The sequence below is a fragment of the Balaenoptera musculus genome, chromosome 10, assembly GCF_009873245.2.
Source record: "Balaenoptera musculus isolate JJ_BM4_2016_0621 chromosome 10, mBalMus1.pri.v3, whole genome shotgun sequence".
NCBI lineage: Eukaryota > Metazoa > Chordata > Mammalia > Artiodactyla > Balaenopteridae > Balaenoptera > Balaenoptera musculus.
This window is the reverse complement of record NC_045794.1, coordinates 27554331-27579983: the sequence shown is the minus strand read 5'-3', so window position 1 is coordinate 27579983 and position 25653 is coordinate 27554331. Positions and strand designations below refer to the sequence as shown.

Sequence of the window (25653 nt, the reverse complement as noted above, 5' to 3'; positions counted from 1 at the left end):
TGAGAAGCTCTGAAATAGGCCACGCTGGCTCTCTCCGCCACAATTTCCATTCTGGTGTAAGGTGGAAGCAAACAAGTCATATCCATGGACCAAGGGCAACAGCTGATGCCAACTGCTTGTAAGTATCAATAAATAGTTCTTCAAGGCCTGAAAAAGGTAATAAATGTCTAAAAAGGATTATCTCTGGAAATATTTTACTTATGAAATACTACTGAATAATATTATTCTTGAAAGATTTACACAGGTTTTGGTGGGATTGGAGGTGGAAAGGAACATCAGTACCTTAAGGAGTAACTTTTTTCTGAATCAACCAAAATTTCTGACAACCAAAATCATTGTGAACTGAACATACATAATCCTAGCTCAAATAACATCTAAGTCTTTAGAATTCATTTAAAGATGTATTTATTTACAAGATACAAGTGTTTAATATTTAATAGGAATTAAAGTGCTTAATTTTACAATGTTTCCAATTCTCTGCCTTTATGACCAAATATACATATGTTACACAATATATACACTATCTGCAAGTATTTTACATTCATATAGCTAGAAGAGAAAAATTACTTTTTGTGTACACTTTCTCACATTTGAGTTAACTCTAAAATTTTGCTAATATACATTTCAAACTGATCAGTCAACAATTCAAAAACCCAGATAACACTTATTCAAGAATATCAGTCAATTGTCACTCATAAAATGAAATGCTAGTTTGGTACAACAAACAAAAACCTCCAAAGTTTTATATACAGATATGATTGCTAATGAAGGGAGACCCCCCCAAGCGATACATTTCAACATCCATATAATGTGTAATATATAATGTAATTCTGTTATCATAATGGTCCCCATAGACTATTATGTCTCTTCCCAAACCCATATATATATATATATCACTCTATGTATTTGGTATTCACTTATTCAAATATGCTACAATATTTCTTGATTTAATTTCTCACGAAATCTACCTAGTCTCACTAATTCAATCTATAATGAATTTTAGGAAGGGGTAAACATCATGTAACTCTCAGTGACCTCCAATGAGTTAAAAACTATCTTGTAGAAGCCATGTGCTATTTCATCTCAAAAGACAGAAAAGACACTATTTTCTGCCATATGTTCAGTCCAGAAAGTAGAATACAGACCATGATTGACTTTAGAGGGATTTTTTATGTCAGTAAACAGTGCAGAAAATGGTCCAATAGAATTTTTTTTTTTTTTTTAGGTCTAAAGAAAAAGTAATGACAGGATACTAGTGGTATAATTTATAGGCCAAGGTGAAAGGCCCAGGTGTAATGCATCCCATCAGTGTGCAATTACATAGATTTACATCCTGTAGTTTATATCCCTCTGCAGTTTAAGTGTTTTTCATTTATCTTAGCATACATTGCTCTGATTTGGAGACCAAGGGACTCTTTCTGTCCACCTCTCTCTCTGTTCTTGCTTGTTTCAGTTCCTAATCTTATTCCTCTCTACCACATCAGTAAAGAAAGCAAAGTTACCCTCTCATGACAACATAATTACAGGGCATACATAAGAATGAATTATACTAAAAATCCATGTATATAATTTATGTTAAAATATTTAAGTTAAAAAGAATACTTTCTATAAAAATTTCGTTCCTATGGAAAAACAGAATTGGAAATCAACAGTGCTTTTACATATATACATGTATGCATAAATTCATAGAAAGGGTTTTAAAAGTATATCTAGTGGTCTTTTATATATCATACTCCTATTTTCTAAATCTGGAGACTCTATAGTAGATAGTAATTTGAAAATAAAAAGCAATTTGATTTTACTAAAATTGGACGAGAATGAAAAAGTAACATGATCCACTACAGATGTCCAGTATAGTCCTAAGAATAAGAACAGGTTAGCCACAGATTTTATATTAATATATTCTTGAAGAATACAAAAGTTAAGAATGAAGACATTATGACATTCTTGCCTTTTGAATTAATTTTAGCTTATAAATACCATGTGATTAATCTTAGACCTGCTAACAGGAACATTATGTGATGTAGAAAAATTTAATGTATTTTCTACTCTGCATTATAGCAAGGATACCTGAAAAAAAAAAAAAGAAAAAGAAAAAAAGACCTTTGTTTCCTAGAAGTTTATTTGCTCCTGTTGGTGCCTTTTCCTCAGGATATAACCAGCCCAGAAAGATCATTATTACAGTTACCACAGACAATATGCTCAGGATAAGAACTTAAGGCTTTGAGTATAACCAGAAATGAGATCTAAAATTTAAAGGGGAATTTAGATTTGTTTCCTGTTTCCACAAAGAAGACAATAAAACGTTTGGTAATTTTAAAAAATTGTTGTTGTTGTTGTTGTTGTTGTTTTAATTTGGGTAGCTTACCCAGTGAATATAAGTACACCAAGCAACATTAAACTTCATGGAAAATGAAATGTAACTTGATAAAGTAGTGCAGATGTGCTTTAACTGTTTTTAACCACCCATACATACCCTTTGCAAAAAAAAAAAAAGGCTTTAAAAAAAATTAAAAAAGAAAAAAAATAAAAAGGCTTTTGATGGTTACTTGAATCCAAGGAATAATGTTGTCCCTTCCCCATCCCCCTGCCACACATACGTTCTTTTCCCTATACTGAGCAATTTGAATCACAGTATCACTCCTAAGAGTTAATTCTCTATATCCTTGTGGCTAGGAACGTTCACATTAAAAGTTCAGTGTAAAACCCACCCTGTAGAGTTTTATTGCTTGCATACATGATGGCATTATAGATGCCGTTATTACAAAAGTGGCTGGTGGCATTTTTCATTATTGGGTCCCTCTTAAAACCTGGAGATAAGTCTGCACTACATTTCATTGGTAGACTTTCAATAAAGCAAAATTTATGTTGAAAAAAACTGGAATGTTTTATAAAAAATAGCAGTTTTTATCAAAGAAGTATTTTGTTAAGTTTGGAGAAAGGGCACTTTAAAGAAAAGATGATTTAGAGAAAATAAAGAATAAGACCAGTATGGAATGTTGGTTTTAATAGTAAAACAACCAATTATTTTTCTAGGTTCAATTTGTCATGACTGCTCAGGTGTCTCAGAAAGCAAAAGACAGATTATTCTTGTAACCAGCCAATCACATTTTGAGGTCTTTTGGTTGAGTGTTTCTAAATGGCTAGGAGTATTCCTTTGCCTTTCTCCAAGTAAAAACATTCGTAATTCTTTAATAAGAAACAGGTAAGGCTGCTTCATTGCTTCTCTTTGTGCTTGGCAAAAGAACATGTGGAATGTGAAGACGGTGACTGGATAAGCAGAAATTCTCTTCTAATACTAATATCTACTTTTTTTTGAAAAAATTAAAGATAATGTTAAGAGCATGATAATAAATATTCTCTTTACATGAGTATTCTTTAAATAATCTAAATTAAATAACATTTGATATTTATTGAGCCAAAGCTTGAATGTGTTCATGTTACTTCCATTCCAGCAGAACTTATTTGTAGGGAAAGTGTAATCTTCTTGTTGTTCAAAATAGTTTTCAAAAATAGTCTGGCTCGTAAATATTCTAATTGGCTCTTACATTTCCATTTTTCTATCCACATTTACAAAAGTCACCTTCTCCTGATAACCATTCTACATTTTTATTGCTTCTCTTTTCTTGAGATTAAGAAAACCAAAGCATCACCTATAGCCGTAGGTCAACCTTCTCAATAACCACCCCTGAACACAAACACACACACGGTTGGCAACTAGAAAAGAGAAGCAATGTAAAAAATTAAAAATTTGTCCTTAATTTAATAGGGCCTAAGAAGCTACCTTTATCTTTTTTTGGCTCTAAGTATTTGGTTTAATGTTGATGATCATGGCTGATGTTCCTTTTACAGAGGAAGGCAACCTAATCATGCCCACTATAATTAGTTTATCTGCTCCTTAGGGGTGTGGGGGGGAAGAAAAGAGATACTTCAAATATTTCTTAAAAAAAACAGGGCCTGAATAGATGTGTGGCAATCTCAAATTCTGAGTGAATCTAATCTACATTTAAGGTGTCATCCTCAAAAGCCGAGGATAGTGGTGCCGTTCTTGTTGATTTCTAGAAGACAGATGCATTAAACAGTAACAATTAAAAAAAAAAAAAGTGACAATGTTTGGAAAATGACAGAGTAAATGAGAAAAAAAAAGAGACAGAGTGATCTAATCTTGAGGAAAGGATTAACTTAAATAGCCAACTTAACGTGAGATTTTAATCACAATTACAATATAATAAAAAGCAGCCTTTGTGACAAGGAATCACATTTTATCTATTAAAATTCCCCAGAGGATAAAAGGGAAAAGAATGCTCAAACTCTCGCCAATCATCTTGTACCCCCCCGAAAAACCTGCCATTAAAATATTGCTTTTTTATACTGTATTTTTCCCCACTCTTCTTTAATGAGGTGGCTTAAAGAGTTGAGGATAAACTTTCTTAATTACCTATCCATCCCCCTCAATCATACATTATCCCATGTGAATCTTGTTTCATATCTGGCAAACGAATAGGCCCACACAGTTATCTTAAGTGTTAATTATATATAGTCCTCATTTAACCACAATTAACAGTCTTATGGGAAAGAAAAACATAACAATAAATGTAGTTTCCATATGTCCCAGTTCTGTGTAAGGTCAGGTATCTTGTACATGCTGATATTAACTGCTGCAACAATTAGAGGATTGTAAAAGGTAAAATAACCTGTATGACTTGACCATCCCAGTGACCAAAATGCACTTTATCTCAGAATAATCAAGACTGAAGCATTAATTAAACCCTCATCTTATATTTAAGTAGGTATTATTAGCACCTTCAAAGAGAGGCACTGTTTTAAATAGGCACAGAACAAAGAAAAATAGTACTTTAAAAATACTGTTGGAATTCACTAATATATCCCATGCCACATAAATTACAGCTTTTTATTATAAAAATATCAAGACCCTTAGATGTCAATCAGTTAAACATAAATCACCAAAAACATTTCTTAAGTTTAGAACACTGGTCAATTCCAAGATAAAACATGCTGTATATTTAAAAAATAAATTAGAGACAAATATGAACCTAAAGCTGAAGAGAAAAGCATGTATAATGTGTGTATATATATATATATATATATTCGTATTTAATACTATATATACATAATTGCTATATACTTAAGATATTTTATTCTTAGAAGTATTTCTACAAAAACAAGTATTATCTTAATAGGTTGAAAGTTTGAATACCAACAATTTGTTCTTTTTCTTTTGTTTTAAAAGAATGTACATCATTTATGCAGCTTGAGCTTTATAAACTAAATTAAATAAGTTAATAGCCTAAACTGTCCCTGTACTTTTTATTTTTAACGTGGATCTATTTTGGCAACATGGAGGTATATCTTTCAAACTGTTATAAATCCTACATGTGTAAGTGAAGACATTAAAGGATTTCTTAAATGAAAGTGGCCTTTTCTAACCTGAAGTGATAGAATTGATACCAGTTTTTTCCAAGACAAAAGTACATATTCAAGGAATAGCTCATTAAAAAATGCTCCATTTTTCACATTATTTCAAACTTTATGGGTAGAATGGCTCTACACATTAATTTCAGTAAGAGTACATAAACATAGGAAAATAGTCCCCCCAAAGATGCATTTATGAGCTTGTATTTTTCAACATAAAGTGCTAAGAGATGAATAAGGAGAGCTGAGAATGTCTTGAGCTGTAAATCTTGAGATCCCCCCCTCCATACCGCGGTAGGCCCTGGAACTCAGCATTCTGATTTTCTCTTAGGTTCAGGATCATCGTCCAAAGTGGCTGGATGCTTACTAGGACCATCTGGCGTCTCACCTGTGACAGCTAAAAGGATGATTTTCAGCCACTTCTGTTTCAGTTCTTCACTGTCTGCAGCAAAGCTGTGCACAGACTTGGACTGGGTCAGTTTGAAACTGTGTGGCAGGTCTGCACTCCTCAGCATGTCATCCACAATGTAGCCTAGGAGTGGAATGGTGGCCTGGGCTCTGACATCCTAAGAAAAAAGCATGGTACATAAAGAAAAAACATGGTGAGATGTGATCCGGTGCCCACTAAACCTCCTTTCCTACCACCATTCCACAGATTCGCACTGTGAACTCTCCATGGAGAGAGATGGGGATCCAGTGCTTTTAGCACAGTGCTTGTGTATGAGGCCACCCGTAATGTCACCTGAGTGAATTGATGAATGAGTGCTGACACCTAAATCAGCTAGAGTTCATTGACCCCACACCTCTTTCCCTGTGAGGGAGCCCATTCAGCTCTTCATTCAGTGTAAAAGAGAAGAATAGTCATCTTATTGTACAAAACCAGCAAATGTTAATGATGATTTCATTACCAAATGCAGTTCTATTTGGTGTTTCATTCATTCATGCATCAATTTACTTATGGACAGGAAAAGAATGTAGGAAAAACAATGAAACAGAATAAAAAACCAAACAACCCAATCAAAAAATGGGCAGAAGACCTAAATAGACATTTCTTCAAAGAAGACATACAGATGGCCAAAAGGCACATGAAAAGATGCTCAACATCGCTAATTATTAAAGAAATGCAAATCAAAATTACAATGAGGTATCACCTCACACCGGTCAGAATGGCCATCATCAAAAAGTCTACAAATAATAAATGCTGGAGAGGACATGGAGAAATTGGAACCCACATACACTGTTGGTAGGAATGTAAATTGGTGCAGCCACTATGGAAAACAGTATGGAGAACAGCTCTAAAAATAGAGCTACCATATGATCCAGCAATCCCACTCTTGAGCATGTATCCAGAGAAAACCATAATTCAAAAAGATACATGCACCTCAATGTTCACTGCAGCACTATTTACAATAGCCAAGACATGGAAGCAACCTAAATGTCCATCAACAGATGAATGGATAAAGAAGATGTGGTATATATACATACAATTGAATATTACTCAGCCATAAAAAAGAACGAAATAATGCCATAATAATAATCATGCCAACATGGATGGACCTAGAGATTATCATACTAAGTGAAGTAAGCCATATGAAGACATATATCATATGATATCGCTTATGATATATATGGAATCTAAAAGAAAAAAAAAGACACAAATGAACTTATTTCCAAAACAGAAAGAGACTCACAGACACAGAAAACAAACTTTGGTTACCAAAGGGGAAAAGGGGGTGGGAGAAGGGATAAATTAGGAGGCTGGGATTAACATATATACACTACTATGTATAAAATAGATAACCAACAAGGATCTGTATAACACAGGGAACTATACTCAATATTATGTAATAATCTATAAGGGAAAAGAATCTAAAAAAGAAATATATATATATATTCAGAGAGAGATATATATATATCTCTGAATAGCTGTGCTGTATACCTGAAACTTACCCAATATTGTAAATCAACTACACTTCAATTAAAAATACATACACACACACACACACACATATCTCAGCATTTTTAGTCTATTTCTAAAAGTTTTACTAGTACTTAATGTAGATATGTGTAGGCTAAAACACAACAGGTACATTAAAATTTTTATATGTTTCCAGGTGAGTGCACAATTGATTTAAGTGTTGTTGGTTTTTTAAGCACAACACAATCCATAGTGCCTGGTGTATGTCTGCTGTTCCTATATATTTATCTCAGATCCATTCACATAAGGTCTCAAAAAATTGTTACTGGATAATGTTAATCCAAGGTTGATTTAAATTCACCTTCTCACATTCCTTTCTTTTTCAAGTATCCCTTCATGCAGGAAAAAAAAAAGGCTTACTAATATTTCCCATCATTAAAAAGGCTCCTTCTCCTTCTTGCCTCTCCCTCTGATTCAACCTCTTCTCCCCATGCCCTTCCCTAATTCAACTCACATTTTCTCAAACCCACTGAATAGGAATGAGGGAAGAGGGCAAATGATCCACAGGCTGAAGAAATTATTGGCTATAGAAGGAATCAGTCTAAATAAACTTGAATTTTAGTTACTTATTATTTTTCAACTATAATGAAAAATAGTGAAACTGTGTGAATTCTCTTGTTCTATAGAGAAGTAATGGAAGGATTTTAAGTTCAGTGTCCACTGGCCTCCCTCCGTCCCTTCAGAAAGATGAAGTTTAGATACCTGGGGGGCACCATACATGTACAGCACAAGAGGGTCTTGTTTGGGGATCACACACCAAGCTTTCTGCCAAGGTTTTGACTTTTCCATATATTGAAGAAAACTGCACACCACACTGTTTCCAGATACTTCTGCAGATTCAATCTAGAAAATACAATGGAAATAAACAGTGAGAGAGAGCGAATGAACACAAAATAAACCAGATAGAGAGGTAATTCAACTTAAGGTAACATTCATAAATTACAATGTGTTTATATAAAATGTCTCCTGGGATTGTCTAGAGAAGGTTCATCTGCAATTATTATTTAAACATTCATCTAGATCTATGATGAATTAAGTCAATTTTAACTGTATTACCAGACCTGTAGTTTAAATAAAATTAAACATTTATTGACTGCTTACTATGAAGGCACTTTTCTTAGCTCACTACTTATATCATTTAATCCTCACATCAACACTGAAAAGTTATTACTTGTATTATTATGAGGTTTAGAGATGAAATAGCTTTCCTAAGATTTAGGAATTGGTGTGCTAGGATTTGAGTCTGGACCCAGAGTCTGAACTCTTAGCCACAATGCTATACCAACGTCACTATGTAAGAATGCAATAGCAAAAAGGCAAATACTTACCAGCAACCTTTGTCCTATACCTGAGATAACTTTAAAGTTTTTTAAATTGCAATAACTCTTTGTGGAGCCATGTACGGTTTTCTGCTTTGTATCCTAATACGTAAATCACTGGCTAAAAAGGGAACAAAACCCTTTGACTAAATGATGGTTTTTATTACACATATTATGGAAAGCAACTGGTGTGCATCTATTTTCTGTCTCTCAAATCCAGTGTCATCCACTGAACAGTGCTGGTTTGCAAACTGCTTTGCTACCAGTTCGAGATAAGCACAGAAAGCAAGAGTAAACATTTAGAAACTTTTATAGCAGTCTGACTTGTGATGATACCCAGGCACATGATTGTGTATTTTACAAAAATACTGAGCTGTGATGGTTTAGAAAGTAAAACTGGCCCTTCATCACAGATAGTTTAAGAAGCACTGACTGGCAAACAATGGACTCTAGCCCACCACCTGTTTTTATATGGCCTGTGAGCTAAGCAGAGTTTTTACAGATGAACATTTAAAATCAATCTGATGATCTAGAATACTAACTTTGGACTCCAACTAAGTGAAATGTTCTCTATCTCCCCTCCCCCGAAGGAATTCCATACTTCTTATTACCATATTACAAAAATTATACTAAATTATTACTTTTAATTTTGTCAATAAAAATTTGAGAAAATTTGTTTTCTCTCTTGTTTTAGAAGTAATATTCTCAGTTTTGCCTTTCAGCCTGCAAAGACTAAAATAGTTTCTCTCTGCCCTTTTACAGAAAAAATTTGTTGATCCTTGGTCTAGAGGACATAACAAACTAGTTGGCATGAGTAAGTTTCAAATATATATGTATGTGTGTGTGCATATGCACACATCCACAATTATCTTCTACTTATGGACTTCACACTATAAATACATTTGATTAAATGTGTTAACCTAATAAGTAATTGATTAGTTTTCCTCCAAGTACAGGTTTTTCTAGAAAACTACCTAGAGATTTTTATTTCATAGATACAGCCTGAAACTCACCCCTTAAAACAAGTTATTTGACTCATTATTCTATGCTAGTCTCATCCATTGCTGCTGTTCAGTCTTCCGAGACTGTGTTTCTGGAAGCTGCTGAAGCATGTCTTTCCACCCTCCCTGCCAGAGAAAGTCCACTCTGGTCTGCCATACAAGCAACATCTATATCCTAGAAGAATGCAGAGTTATAGTTTGTGGGCCTGTACTTTAGCCTCAAGTGGACCTTGAAGTTTATGATCCTTCTTCAGTTAACAGAAATGCCTTTTTATATGTTTATACAGTGTAGAGTTCAATAAACACTCATTGATTCTTAAATAAATTGTAGAAATTCTTAATAAACCAAGTATGTCTATGATTTTAGATACATATGAATTTTGATCATGAGCTTATTCTTCACATATTTCCAGGCTATCTTGAACTTTCTGTCACAAAGCCCTTATTATGTAGTTTATTACTTATGTTGTTAATATCTTTGGGTGTAAAACTTATTTCAGATACTAGTCGCATTACAGTTCCTAGGTTTGGGAGGTCTGAATTTATCTAAAACATGAATCAAACTCACTTGTGAGACATTTCAATAATATTTCAACGCAGTTCTCAGATTACTGTCACTGGCCATTAAATGATTCTTTTAATGCAATAAGTTGGAAGAGTTTTTCAGGTAATAAGACTTTAAATTTTAATAATATCGTACAGTATTTTCAAAGCCAATATGATGAAACTGAGAGAAAAGCTTTCCTCTTAAAATATATATATAGTAGTAAGTTGGGCATTAGAAGAGATGTCAATTAATACTCTAATATTTGACCACAGCTACCTTCACAAAATCAATACACAATCAGCCCTCCATATCTGTGGATGCAGAACCTGAGGATATGGAGGGCTGGCTGTATCATGCCACTGTATATAAGAGGCTTGAGCATCTGTGGATTTTGGTATCTGTGGGGGTCCTGGAACCAATCCCCCGCAGACGCCAAGGAAGGACTGGATTTACTCTCAAATACACATTGGTTAACATAGCACTGTCCCTCTTCTTTCTGTACAACTGAGCATGACCCCAAGAGTCAGCAATAGAACAAAAGTATAAATCTTGCTCATCATAGTCCAAATTGTTAAATACTAAGAGAAATAACAAAATATATCATTTGTATTCTTCAGAGTTAAAAAAAAAGTTCTGTTTCTAGTATAAAAATCTGAAAGATATCCAATATTTAATATTTCATACCTCTAAAATTCCTTTTCTTTTCTTTTCTTCACTGTCTGTGAATCCACTTATTATCTGATAACAGTCTTTACAAACTTTGCTCAATTTACCACCATCATACTCAAGTTGAGCTTTATAATCAGAACACTTCCAACAAACCACCTTAAATTAAGAAAAAATAACAAAGAGTGAATAATCATATTTAAAAAATAACAAGATTTAAGCAATAATCAGTTATAGGTAATAATAAAGAGAAAAAGTTAAATGTAAAAGGCAAATTTTTATCAGACTAACAATATCCCCATGAACATTTGGAGTATTTGTCATGTATTATAATGCTGTTTGTGATGGGCTCTGCTTGCTCATCCTTCTCTTCCTAGCCCTAAAGGTAGGAGCTCTTCAAAGGCTTGGTCCAGACCATTACACTTCATACCTTTGGACGTTTTATATCTTCCCCAAATGAATTCATGGTCTACCTTGCTCCCAGCTTTCTCCTTATCACACTTCATCCCTCCCAACCTGTTCCCCTCTCAGAGTACTCTCTATTGCTGGAAATAGCACAGCCTTCTAACCAGTTATGGCAAGTCAGAAACCTAGGAGTCATCCCGATACCTTTCTCTACCTCACCCCATAGATTCACCATGTTATAAAGTCCTGCTGATTTTATCTCCTAGATATTTTTTCAATCTGTCCATTTTTCTACATCTTCCTTGCAATTACCTGAGTCCAAGCTATCAATGTCCTGGTTTGGACCATTATAGCCTCATGACTGGTCCTTGTAGCATTCCTACTGGAGTCCACGCCACTACTCTAAGATCCCCTCCAAGTTATTTTCCAAATAGCATCAGATGCTTCCTTAAAAATGCTAATCTGATATATTTCTCTTCTATTTAAATTTCTTTAAAGTCTTCCCTTTGCTCTTGGATAATGAACAAATTCTTAACCATGGCCTATAAAGTTCTGCATGATTTACCTCTCTTACTCTATCTTCAGTGACACTGGCTTCTTACAGCTCCTAGAGTGCTCTGCTCCCTCCCTCTCTCATCGTTGCTTCAGTGAGTTAACTCTTGCTCATCCTTCAGATACTGACTCAAATTTCACTTCCTCAAGGAAGACTCCTCCAACTTCCAGAATACAGCCCATCTCTTATCACTGTGCTATTAAAGTTCCATATGCTTTTTGCATGCACTGATCACAATTTTTAATCATATACTTGTGTGATTTTTCAATTAATGTTTGTCACCCTCACTAGGCTGTAAGCTCTATGAGAAATTGTCCTTGTGTATTTTGCTAACTATTTATAGTAACTGTTTAAAAAATAACCTTGCAGTTTAAAAAATTATCTTCTTGGGGACTTCCCTGGTGGTCCAGTGGTTAAGAATCTGCCTTCCATGCAGGGGACGTGGGTTCAATCCCTGGTGGGGGAACTACGATCCCACATGCTGCGGGGTAACTAAGCCTGCGTGCCACAACTACTGAGCCCGCGCACTCTAGAGCCCGTGTGCCACAACTAGAGAGCCTGTGCACCGCAATTACTGAGCCTGAACTCTCTGGAGTCCGCATGCCACAACTAGAGAAAAGCCTGCGTGCTGCAATGAAGCATCCCACATGCCACAACAAAGATCCCGCATGGTGCAACTAAGACCTGATGCAGCCAAATAAATAAATAAAATTATCTTCTTGCTTCTAGAAGAATATTTTCCCTCATTTATAGTGGACAAACTATATTTAAGAAATATAAATATTAGTAAAACTTTTGGTTTAGATTCACATCATGTAAAATTCATAATAAAAAATTGTTCATTGTTTTCTCATAATTTCAATGAAATTACCCTAGGATTTAAAATTAGACATGTCTGTATCTGCAAATTCATATCAACTAATATTTATTTTCAAATTATGTCACAGTACATTCATATTTTTGTTTACTGAAAGCAAGTATGTCAATATCTGAAATCATTTCAAGCACACTCAATGAGAGATTAAAAGAAGTCTTACACTGAGGGGGAAAAAAAAGATGTTTGCTATCAATTTGATTTTGATTATAAAACTGTCTCACTGAGTCAAAACTTAGGAAAAAAGGAAGAATAAATCTGCAATGTAATTGAGAATAATCTGAAAGTACTAACAATAAAAACTGTTGCATGAAAGCATACTAATAATACATTCAGTCATGACACTGCAATGCCTACCCTCCTCTATGCTTATGTGTTGCTTTTTAGAAGAAGGTATTAATCTTCAACTTGGTTTACAAGGCCCTCCAAAACCTGCTGCTACTTCTCTCCAACTTCAGGTCATGCTTTGTTCCTTCTCACTCTTTCCATATGAAACAATTCAATCCCTGAAAACCTGTCAACTGCCTTAGCTGGCTTGAGTTGCTGAATCTTGTTAGAGATATTTCATTCCATTAAATGGACTATGGACTAGTGTGTCCTTTTAAATTTATAACCATAAACCCCTAATGGGCATCTTTGTTTCTTTGGTAGGCTCACTTTTTCCTGCCCAGAGACAACTATTACATACTTAGCTCTCTTTCTCAAATCTCCCCCCTTCCTCTTACTTCCCCCTTCACTTTCAGATGATGACTCTTCCTCTTCCTCTTCAATGAATATGTAGATATTATCAGATCTAAATTCCCTCATTTCCCACCACCAAATCAAAAACACACCCACATTTCCACTCATCTTTCCCTTTATCCTTTCTGTTATAATGGAGGGAAGTTTCCCTCTCCCCATCAAAAGTCTGAACTTCTACTTAAGCTATAGGTTCCATCTCATATTTTCTCAAAGTCACTGACTCTTTTGGTTATTATTTATCTTTCTATTTCTTAGATTGCTCATTATGCTCCAGCTACATGACCTTTTGGCAGTCTCAAGAATAGATCAGGGCTTCCCTGGTGGCGCAGTGGTTGAGAATCTGCCTGCCAGTGCAGGGGATATGGGTTCGAGCCCTAGTCTGGGAAGATCCCACATGCCGCGGAGCAACTAAGCCCGTGTGCCACAACTACTGAGCCTGTGCTCTAGAGCCCGTGGGCCACAACTACTGAGCCTGCGTGCCACAACTACTGAAGCCCGTGCGCCTAGAGCCCGTGCTCTGCAACAAGAGAAGCCACTGCAGTGAGAAGCCCATGCACCACAACGAAAAGTAGCCCCCACTCGCTGCAAATAAATAGAAAGCCTATGTTCAGCAACGAAGACCCAATGCAGCCAGAAATAAATAAATAAATTTATTTTAAAAAATAAAAAAATTAAAAAGAATAGATGAAGCTCTTTCCTACCTCAGGGCTTTTGACACAACTCTCACTGCCTGAACGCTCTTTCTGCCTTCTTTCTTATGGTTAGCTCTTTCTCACCTTTTAGGCATCAGCTTAAATAGCAACGCCTCAGATAGGTCTTCATTTTTCTAACTAAAATTGGTTCCAAATCCTCTTCCATTACCGTTATTCCCCATTTTAGCTTCTTGATTTCTTATTGCATTTATAGTCATTTGAAATGCTTGTCTGTTAATTTGACTGGTCTGTTTTCTCCATTAGAATGTGAGCTCTGTGAAGCTGGCTATCATTTTGCTTACCAGTTTTTCTCCAGGACCCAGCACAGTGCTTTGCATAAAGTTATCACCAACAGAAGTTTATCAACTAAGTGATTTATTGAATGATTTCTTTGTTTTTTTCCAATTAATGATTTTACAACACTTATATAGTGACTAACAATCTTAATGACCAAGAAAGCTCACATACATGTCCACATGCTCGACAATGATGCCTTCTCCTCGTCAGGGCATTAAAAGACTCCTTGCATTTCATACACATTGTAACTTCATTATCTCGGATCCATCTTGGGGCTCTTTTTCCTAGCTCAGCAGTCTAAAAAGGAAAGAGAGATTCAACTTTAATGGCAAAAACTGTCATTTCCATCCATCCATCCATCCATCCATCCGTTCGTTCATTTATTTATTTTTAAAAAGAATTTTAACAACATTGCTCATACCATGTTCTGAAACTCAAGATCCAGAAAAAGAGAAAGAAAAAAAAAAAGGTTCAAAGACATTTAAGCAGCATGAAAAGGCACTCTATTGTATTCATCTAAGAAGAAATGAGATTCTGTCCAAATAGCCAGTTTTGGCATTGCAAAGGGCAAAGACTGGGTAACAAAATGACTAGATAGATCTTCTGCAACTGCAAAGAGAAAAGAACTTAAAGAATTTAATTCAACTTACAGAAACCTCTGAGTGAATGTCATTATCCTTGGCAATTGCATTTCTGAAGGTTTCATGCCTCTGATGGAAAGCATCAATAGTCTCTTGAAGTGCCTAAAATATACATGAAATTCAAAGCACATATTAAAGTATCACATGCAAATTAATAAAAACACTTTATTAAACAAATATCTAGGATGGAAATCACCTTAAAAATTAAATGACCTTATTCTGATGACTACAATATGTGCATAATAAAACAATATATGCGCATCTGGGTACATATACAGAGGTTACCACAAAACAAAAATGAAAATAGAAATCAGGTTTACCTTGATCCATTCTTCTTTGTCTTGCTCAGAACTAAAATAAACAACAACAAAAAATTAAAGTGAATAAAGAGAACATTAATGAGTTATACCTGGTGCATACAACTGTATTTATGTTATTCCAACTTTCTGGAAAATTCAGGGATGTCCAAGAAGGAGGTATAATAAAAATTAAACAGAATCTCTGGCAATTGAACAAATGAATTCATAAACATAGTTTTATACCATCCACTTACTTTGGTACACATAACTTTTGATGGAGAGAGTTAAGTTTGTCTTCTGTTAGTTTAACCACCATCATCTAGTTGTATATATCAAGTATCTGTAGATCTAGCATTATACTAGATATAGACTTAGTCTTCCAATTCACCTTTATGAAAACACATGAGGCTTTGAAAGGCTGCTAGTCACAACCCATCTTAGAAAAGATTGCAATTATCCTTGAGACTATAAATTATCTGTGTAAGTCCTTAGGGAGCTATGTAACATTTCCTTTGGTAAACAATTTAATTCTATTTTGCTAGGCTTCAGGCAATACCATACCTAATTCACTATAGATAAAACACAATGAAGATTTAAATGCCTGTAGGAAGGAGGTTTCACAGATTAATGAACCCCAGTATTTAATAATTTTCTGTTGGGAAAAAATTTCCCTTTTAGTAGACTTTGGACTCAGTAAGATCTCCAAATTGAGGGATTGTGAAGAGTGGGCTCTATTTGTTTGTATGTATTTGGTAGGCTAGGGCTAAGTCTGAGTCCCTGTCCCAGCCTGAATGTCACATGCCACAGTCCCACAGGTATCACATATGTATAAGTCTGTGATCATACCATCCATGTGACACCATCCATCTTTCTCACAAAAACTGAGTATCATGATGTGCCAGGAATACTGCTGGAATCCGTGCCTGTCAAATGTAAGATTCTGCTTATATTTCACCTGGGGATCCTGAACCAAGAACCTTGGTGGGGGCAGGGGCTTTAATCTTGCCCCTCAAAAAAGGTTTCTCCCTAATGCTATGCCCCGCCCCCACAAAATCAGCTCTATTGCTCTGGAAGCATAGTTATTTGCTAGCTGCTTTTAGCCTTTTAAATGCAAAGTAACTTGACAAGTCTTTAATGCCTTTTGTTTTACTTTCTCAATCATGGCAGATTTTAAAATTTACTCCTTTGTTTAATTTACTCATCACTATATTTTTATATCCATTTAGCAATAGAAAACCATTGAATAAAAACTACATAAAATAATTTTGTCTCAAAAGTTTATATTCTTTTGAATATGGAAGGGGAAGTAGAGTGTGAGAGGTCAGTCTTCAGGCTGACTTATTTAATAAGAAAAGCAGAACATTTTTTTCTGTGTTGGCTTCAGAAGTGAATTCTCTTTAAATATCACCAAATATATACCCAATTTGGGGTTCCATGTAATCCTTCAGACTTTTTGAGAATTTCAGTGTTTGTCTACATTCTTGAGAGAGTCATTATAGACCAGAAGATAAGTAATCACACTTCATTCAGATCTTCAATTCATCATATAATCATAAATACAACTAAAGCAATGAGATTAGGGGAATAAGAAATTTAAGGAAAAATGAATGTGTTTTCAGTACTAATTGGAATGTATCCAATAGTGCATATTGGAACTCTACAAAATAATAACTGCCTGTACTTAAGAAAAATTTTCATGAATCAGCCCCATCCTGAAGCGAAAACAGCCCAACCTGCTAATGGAGGGGGGCTGGAGTCCCTCTCAACTCAGGCAACCCAAGAATCCTTGATAATCTCTCTTCTGCTGTTCAGACACATTTCTCGGGTTTGCAGATTTGGAACTATGCTGATATTCAGAGCCAGCAGAACCTTCATTCATCTGTAATGAAGACTTCTATGATGATCAGAACTATTGATGAGTCTTCTCTGTCGCCAGGGCCAATCACTCAGGGAGTCAACCACTGAGTGAGGACTTAGGTCAGGAGCTTCCAAGTACAGTAACATAAATTGTTCTCTTGGGTTTGATGGCTGGGGTCCAAATCTCACCATGATAAAGTAGGATAACCATAACATCCAAAGCCAAGTCCACCACCATTTTAACTCATGCTTGAAATGCTGCCTCCTAATCCTCAGGGCAGTCTCCTGGCAGCTCCCTAAGTAATGCAGGTTCATTATATATTTTCTGTGGGAAATCAAAGGACTGGCTAGGTATTTCTTCAAACTTTCCTAACCTGCCACATGTTCCATATCTATAATCACCAATTCCCTGGCTCCCTGGGCACAGATTCCTATTAAAATAATTTATTCTCTTTTGAAAATGTGAAGTTTAAGCTCGTACATAGTTACTAAACACAAATATCCAGGATGAGTTCACCTAAGCAACCAGAACCACATGCTATTGGTGCAAAGGAATAGAAAGGAACAGAAGGGCTCTCTGATTTTCCATGGATTCTAGGGTATGAAAACCATCAGAGCTGGGATCAGTAGTTAACCTCTGATCTGTGAACTTTTGGTGTATCTCAATTTTCACCATGCTAGGTTTTTTTTTTTATAGGATAAATGGATGACAGTTTCCTAAAGCAGATATTTTAAAACCTGACAGCACTCTGTCTTCTAGAGGTTCACGCATGAGGTAGCTGTGATCTACTACAGTGGTTCTCATGTTTTTTTTTTTTTTCTTTCCAAACGTGGTTATGGTAGGGGGATGGATGCTAGGCCTCCAGATCTTTCTCTCCCACTCAATAAACATATAAGAAGAGCCACCCCTTTCAGAAGTCCTGGTTGCTACAGGCTACTAGAGCCCCAAATGGCCCCCTTCATGTATCCTCAACTGTGGCAGGAGAATCATCTTCTCCAAAATGCCTCCAAAATGATCGATTTCCAAAATCATTCTCTCCATCAAAGTGCCATTAAGTCCTATGAATGCAGAGTCTTTGAAGGACAGATAGTTAAAGCTTCAACATTTATCATGAAATAATAAACATCAATAAACATTTGTGGACCAAAAGGAAGGATGGCGGAAAAAAGGTTAGAGAACTTTTTCCTAGAAGACTCAAAACTTTGGCTTGAATGCAACAATTCGGTCACTTTAATTTACTGAATGCTTACTGTCTGAAAAACCACTATCCTAGGCACTACAGAGGAATCAAAAGGGAAGACATAATTCTTGACTTTCAAGAGCTCACATCTTTCCATTTATGTCCAACCAGACATGGGATAGATCCTCAGAATTATTTTGTCCTACAATTTATTCTGATGCTTTTGTAAAGTTGTGAGATAGGAATGGTTCTCTTACCTGGCTTGTAGTTCCAGTGTTCTCTCTTTCCCAGATACCTGGAAAGTGTGTGGATATTCCTCATTGTGAGTCTCTACAATTTTCATTCCATCAATGCCAACCCTGGTTCGAACTGTGAATTTAGAGCCCACCAAGCTGAATCTTGGCACGCAGTACAGCAACATGTTGTTGAACTGCAAAAAGGCAGAACACATGTCAAAAAACAGGAAAACAAAGACAGAGGAAAGTGACCAATATTGAAAGTAGCCCTAGACAAAAATTCCAGGGAATACCATACTTTCTATGTGAGAAAAATTACTTAAATACCAGAGAGCTTTTATGCTTGTATCAAAATTGTCATATTTTAAAATTTGTAACATATATTTCCCCCCTGTGTTGGTTCATAAATATTTTATTAATATTTAAGTAAACCAATCATCATTTTGTACTAGTAAGGAAGTTAGTTAAGGAAATTAAGCTCAGCAACAATTTATTAAGGACCTCTATATACCAGAAACTGAAGTTCTCAACCATGTAAGTTGAAGCCCTTAGGCAATAAAATTTCTAACTGTTGTGTCAGGCAACAAGTCTACAATAGCTGTTAGAGGAAAAGATTAATATTTAGCAATTATTTTTACCAATGTATTTAATGTTAAGTTTAAAAAAGTAGGCAAATTATTAGTTCAAATTTCATTAGAACATGGGTTAGCACACTAAATCCTCTGTAGAAAAACAAAGTCACTGTTTTATACTGCCCCACATCTTGCTTAAGAATTCATCATGTATGAATTAACAGAAAAGTCATTTATTTTAGCAAAAAGTCTTTATTTAAAATGAAGAACCTTATTTTGAAACTGAATCAAATTAGTGCCTCATTTCTAGTCAACCATGAACAGCTCCTGGACTTCCCTGGTGGCGCAGTGGTTGAGAATCTGCCTGCCAATGCAGGGGACACGGGTTCGAGCCCTGGTCTGGGAAGATCCCACATGCCGCGGAGCAACTGGGCCCGTGAGCCACAACTACTGAGTCTGCGCGTCTGGAGCTTGTGCTCTGCAATAAGAGAGGCCACGATAGTGAGAGGCCCACGCACCGCGATGAAGAGTGGCCCCCACTCGCCGCAACTAGAGAAAGCCCTCGCACAGAAACGAAGACCCAAAACAGCCAAAAATAAATAACTAAATAAATAAATTAAAAAAAAAAAAAGAACCCGCCTGCCAATGCAGGGGACACGGGTTCAAGTCCTGCTCCCGGAAGATCCCACATGCCGCGGAGCAACTGGGCACGTGCGCCACAACTACTGAGCCTGCGCTCTAGAGCCCGTGAGCCACAACTAGTGAAGCCCGCGTGGCTAGAGCCCAGGCTCGTAACAAGAGAAGCCACCGCGGTGAGAAGCCCATACACCACAACGAAGAGCAGCCCCTGCTCAACGCAACTAGAGAAAGCCCGTGCGCAGCAACAAAGGCCCGACGCAGCCCAAAATAAATAAATAAAAAATAAGTAAATTTATAAAAAAACAAAACAAAACAAAACAATGAACAGCTCCTGCTAATCAGTACCAAGCAATGATTTGGGGAAGGCATTTAATTAACTTTTAAATATATTAAAACATGCAAAGGATGAAACTCTAAATATGGGGGTTAATTTGTAGGCAGATTCCTAAAGAAGGTCCATATTTATCTTTCTACTTCATATTTATTGTTTCTAACACTGTTTCTAGGCTTAAATATATTTTTGTAAGACAAAAGCAACTGGGAACTTAAACACTTATGTAACCTCTCATGTCTCAGGATCATTATCTGTAAAAGTCACAGGTTGTTGAGAGGATTAAATGAGGAATAATGTCCTGTTCTGTCAGGTCCTCTTTTTAGCTCCAACCATCAAAGAAATGTTGATGGATATTTAAAACATTTCAACATGTTTATGTGACAATGTCCACTGTACTCATTCTGAAAGCAAATTTTTTACCAGTTTGTTCCTCATACATTATTTTGCAACTTCCTATAACTAACATCATAAATTTCATTTCCACACTGGATAATGTAGAAATAAAAGGGCACTAAATACGTTTTTATCAGATATATCTGAGCACCACATTTCACATTTACATTTCTAGAAGGGAACATAATCAATGCTTTATCATTAATTGTCCACTGTATTCTAAGTATGGCAATCACAGCCTCACTGTAGTACACAGAATTTAGAGATCTGAAAATACTCTTAAAGGTTCTCATCACCATCCCAGCTTGATTAAGGCAACAGCTTGCTAACTGTTCATGTTAGTATTTCTTTCCTCTATAAGGCCTTCTCAGGAGGGGATTTGGCCATGTCTGAACAGTACTGCAGGAGTTGCAAAGCGCCACCAAAATGGACAGGGCTAGCCAATAAATACCCTTTTTCTTCTGCTTAGAGGTGAAGGTGATAATGCCTACAAAGAAGATGCCATATATGTAAAGGAATTAAGTAGCTAGTCCTGTTCCCTCTGTGAACCTTGCTCCTGTGGCAAAAGCCACCATCACCTTCTCTGGGTTTTGCTGGTACTAAAAGAGGGAGTAGCACCAAGTAGACTGACTTTCCCTTTCAGTGAAAGAAACTCCTTTTATTCCATGCCCGCTGCTCAGAAGTAGTTATTGACAAAGCAGTCTCTGGCTGGCAAGTTCTAGAAGTGCTAGGCTGTGCCAAAACCTAGAAGAAAGTCTCAACTTTATTAAAAGTGTAGGGAGGTTCCTGCTTCTTGATCTCCAGGGTTCCTCGACTAGTTATTTCAAGTCTCTTTAAAATATATTATTTGATTGAAATAATTCAATTTCATGTCTCACTAGTGACAGTTCATTAAAGTTTGTTTTAGAAGGTAAAAATACATTGTTGGAGAAAATTTCCAGTGCCCGGCCTGTATTCAAAGTTTAAATAAGTCAAGAGAAAAAAATATATATAACTCTGTCAAAAGGTATAAGGAAACAAGGACTAGAACTCCAAAGAGCCAAGAATAAAACCTCCTATCATTCTATGGGATAATTCAGTGATTTTTTTTTTTAACTTTCAGATGTCAGGTGTGGTTATTTACTTACTCAACAGAGTAACCTACATAACATAAAAAGCATGATGTGAAGGCAAGCAAATATGCAAACACATGATGATCATTTGAAAGCTGAAATCAAATTCTAAATATAACTTGGTTTTTCAGATTTACAAGTGTAATATCTCCAGAATAGGAAATAGAAAACTAGCGCTCATTTTACTTCTAGAGAGAAAGGAGAAAAAATAAAAGGTACTTCTGAAGTTTCTACATATAAGAAAAAAAAGATGCTCTATGGGAATAAATGTGTGCTGGGGAGAGGAGAGATTCTGTGACAAGTACAGTACTACAGGGGAAGGACTGAAAGAATGAACACGACAAGAACTGCTTCTAAGATGGTCTTCAAAAGATGAATAAGGCTTTCCTAAAATTTCTGCTGTATGACTCCACTCTCCTGGAAGGCAATGACACGATATGCTTGATAGCTTATAATAACTGGAACAAGATGGGTACTTTTCTCAAAGTCACTACTGTTGTATTCCCCCAAGGTCCTTTGCCATCTGTCCTCCAAATAGCTGTTTAATTTGGCTCTGAATTAAGGTATTCGATCCAAAACTATTTCCAGAATAATTCTCAAATGTGAAAATTAAACCAAGGCTATTGGTTAGACACAGAGCTGAAAGTTTAACTATAGAAACTGTAACACTGATGTTGAAGAGGGGAAAGGAAAATTACCTAAGCACCTACAGGTAAAGACAAAGGGAAGACACTGACTCCCAGGCATTCTGCCCAGAACAGTATATTAAGCATGTCTTTTTAATCTGGATTTTTGATGCTTTGACATCTTGGGGCCTTGCTGACATTGGAGGACTGCCCCCTCTCAGGACTACTCAATTCTTTGAGACAGTGAGTGACTCACCTGCAAGCATGACTTTCATATGGAAACCAACAGATCCAGAACTCACACCCCAATCACCTCCTCTACTGAGTGCTTACACTCTGGGTCAGTGTTCCCCTTCCCTAAGAACCCTAAGGCTAGGTACCAGGCAACAGTCCCTGTGTGCCAGAGCCTGATGAAATTATTTAAACTAGCAAATTCTAAGCTGGTTTTCTCTGCCTTGCCTATTCCTTCTCGCAGAAACCACAGTACAGGCTCTTGCCCACATTTGCTGCTTGCTTTCTCTGCCTTCTGACCAACTCTGGTGCTTTCTCATGTAGCTCTTCCATGGTGTGGCATGCCCCCTCCTTTTGGAATCTCCGAGTATAACTATCTTTTCAATGGCAATCATCTCCTGATGTGTTGGCCTCACCATATTTGAATAACAAAACCTACATTTCAAAATAAACAGCCCTCTGGACCCTAACATGACATCACATGTCCCTGATTTACATTTAGGTCTCTGTAAAACTTCTGAAAGGTGAAGTTCTTCTGTTGAGCTCCAATGAAGACTTTTTTATAGTTAATTTGTAAAATATCTATAAATTTTTTAAGTTATTGAGATATAATTCATATACCCTTTTAAAATGTATAATTCATGGTTTTTATATAGTTGTAAATCGTGCAGCCATCACTACTACCTAATTTTAGAACATTTCATGACTCTAAATGGAAATCCTGTATCCATTTCCTCCTCCCCACCAGCCCTAAGCTACCACTACTTACTTCCTGCCTCTATGCATTTGCCTATTCTAGACATTTCATATAAATGGAATCATATCACACAGTGTGGCTTTTTGTGAATGGCTTCTTTCACTTTACACAACGTTTTCAAAGTTCATTAACGTAGTATGTATCAGTATTTTATTCCTTTTTACTGCCATATAATATTCCAGTGCATGGTTATACCACATTTTGTTTATCCATTCATCAACTGATGGACATTTAGTTTGTTTCCACTTTTTGGCTATAATGAATACTTTTGCTATGAACATTCATGTATAAATTTTGTGTGGACATGTTTTCAATTTTCTTTAGTTATACAAACTTGAAGTAGAAACGCTTCAAGAGAGATACTGAACACCCTTCTGCATGACAATTAGTTCCTGTAAATCTTCCTTTCAAAGGAAGCTGTAACCAGACAACAGAAACCTCTAAGCCCCCAACAACTCATACTAAGGCTGGTGAGATGACTGCCTTGCAGCAGAAAAGTCAGATGTGATAACATCCTGAGAATGTGTCATGTGCCAGTTACCGGGCAGCTTCTTGACCAATGTGTCTGTTTCTTTGCCTATAATAACAATCATAGTAATAGCTAACATTTACTGAGCTATTACTCAAGGTTAGCTTATTGTTACTCATTGTTAGCTATTATGATTATTATTATATCATTAGATATAGAAAGGAACTGGAATTAACAGAGACTAAAATATAATGGCCTGGATGCCCCAGGGAGAGCGCCTATATTTTCGATAAGTTCTAGACTAACTGTCATTTCCCGGAAGTTAAGGCAGGGATGGAGACTGATCGCAGTGAAAAGGAACTATGTAGCAAACTCATGTACTTTTACATAGATATTTGAGGCACAAGTTTTACAACTTTGTCTATATATTTCTTCAACTAGAAGAATTAAAAATAGTGGTCCCCACATATACACTGATGGCTATGATCATCATGGAAAGGTTAAATCATCTTCACTACGTGTTACTGAAGTAAATTATACATGGTAAGTACACAGAAAGATTATAGAAAAATACTTCAGAAAAAGATTTGTGTCCTTGAAAGAACAAGTTTCAGTTACTAAGGACATTCCCTGATGTGGAATCCTGACAGTACTGACTAAACCAGCTTAGATATAATTGTTTTGGTGAGAGCAAGCAAGCATCCTACTTTTCCAAGATGCATATAACAATGTTTATGGGTTATTCTTATGTGACTTGCTCATACTACAAAACTCACTAAGAAAAGGTAGCGCTCTTGTGCCGATGTGTTCCGAGCAGCTAGTTTGAGGATCTGTCCTTCTTTTATTAGTTCATTTGAAGGATTTACAATGTCTTCTTCTTCTCCCAACATTTCATAAATCTCTAAGAGTTTCTTTAGGTTCTCCTAGGAAATTAAAACAAAACACAGCAAGATCATATATAAGGAGGTTTCACCTTAGTTCCTTTAATCAATGACCTTAGCTAAAATATACATAATTCAGAAGGGATTGGAACTAAGCATAAATTTTGGTATAAAGTATGTCAGTTATGATCAAATTAAAACCTGGGAGAAGAGGGATAACACTAAACATTTTATAAACAATATTTTTTGTTCACTTGTATCAATTCATTTGGGTCCAAACCTGTAGATAATATCAGACTATATTATTGGCAATTATCTAACTAGAATATTCCCATTTCCTCTGGAAACCACTTACCATTTTTCTTATTGCACTATTAGAATGACTTGCTGCTGTAGATATAATTTCAAGTGATTCTAAATGGAAAAAAAGGAAAAGTAAATACATTTTGTCCTTACTATGTTACTAGATAGCTGAATAATATAGAGTACAATAAGAAGAAATCTGAGACCGAAGATACACGATAAAAGCAGGGGGCAATTTGCATTTACAAGCTGGATACTTTCAAAAGTTCATTTGTAAGCAGATTATTTGGAACTTGAAGGGTATTTCCTCATTAAAAGTCATATACAGTGAGTAAGCTCTCAGGTACATTTAATTGATAAGGGACCTTCAAAATAACAAACACCCTGACACTAGCTTGGTACAAGGAACTTTGTCAGGGGCTTTCATATATATTAGGTCAATTCATTCTTATGCAACCTTGAATGGAAAGTATATTAGCTTCATTTGGCAGATGAAAGAAGTAGAGAGTGATGTGACTTGGCTAAGGTCACAAATTATGATACTGACGGGCTACATTAGAACCTAAGTCTTCTGACTCAAAGTTCTACAATATTTCAGCAGTAGTAAGTATTTCAC

General features: G+C 35.9%; 1 protein-coding gene across 5 annotated transcripts in view; it reads right to left on the bottom strand.

The window, feature by feature from the left end:
- Positions 1-412: 412 nt before the first annotated feature.
- FGD4 (FYVE, RhoGEF and PH domain containing 4) overlaps positions 413-25653 on the bottom strand; it is a 211256-nt gene continuing 186015 nt past the window's right edge. For 4 of the 5 annotated variants that reach the window (XM_036865383.1, XM_036865386.1, XM_036865385.1 and 1 more), the window contains 9 exons: positions 25090-25148; positions 24630-24776; positions 18742-18914; positions 15468-15498; positions 15157-15249; positions 14678-14803; positions 10963-11103; positions 8114-8254; positions 413-5999 (listed from right to left, as the gene is read on the bottom strand). In XM_036865383.1, coding sequence (XP_036721278.1) covers positions 5742-5999; positions 8114-8254; positions 10963-11103; positions 14678-14803; positions 15157-15249; positions 15468-15498; positions 18742-18914; positions 24630-24776; positions 25090-25148 — 1169 coding nt within the window. In that variant the 3' untranslated portion in view covers positions 413-5741. The remainder of the gene's footprint in view (positions 6000-8113; positions 8255-10962; positions 11104-14677; positions 14804-15156; positions 15250-15467; positions 15499-18741; positions 18915-24629; positions 24777-25089; positions 25149-25653) is intronic. The other variant, XM_036865384.1, reaches the window with a different exon arrangement.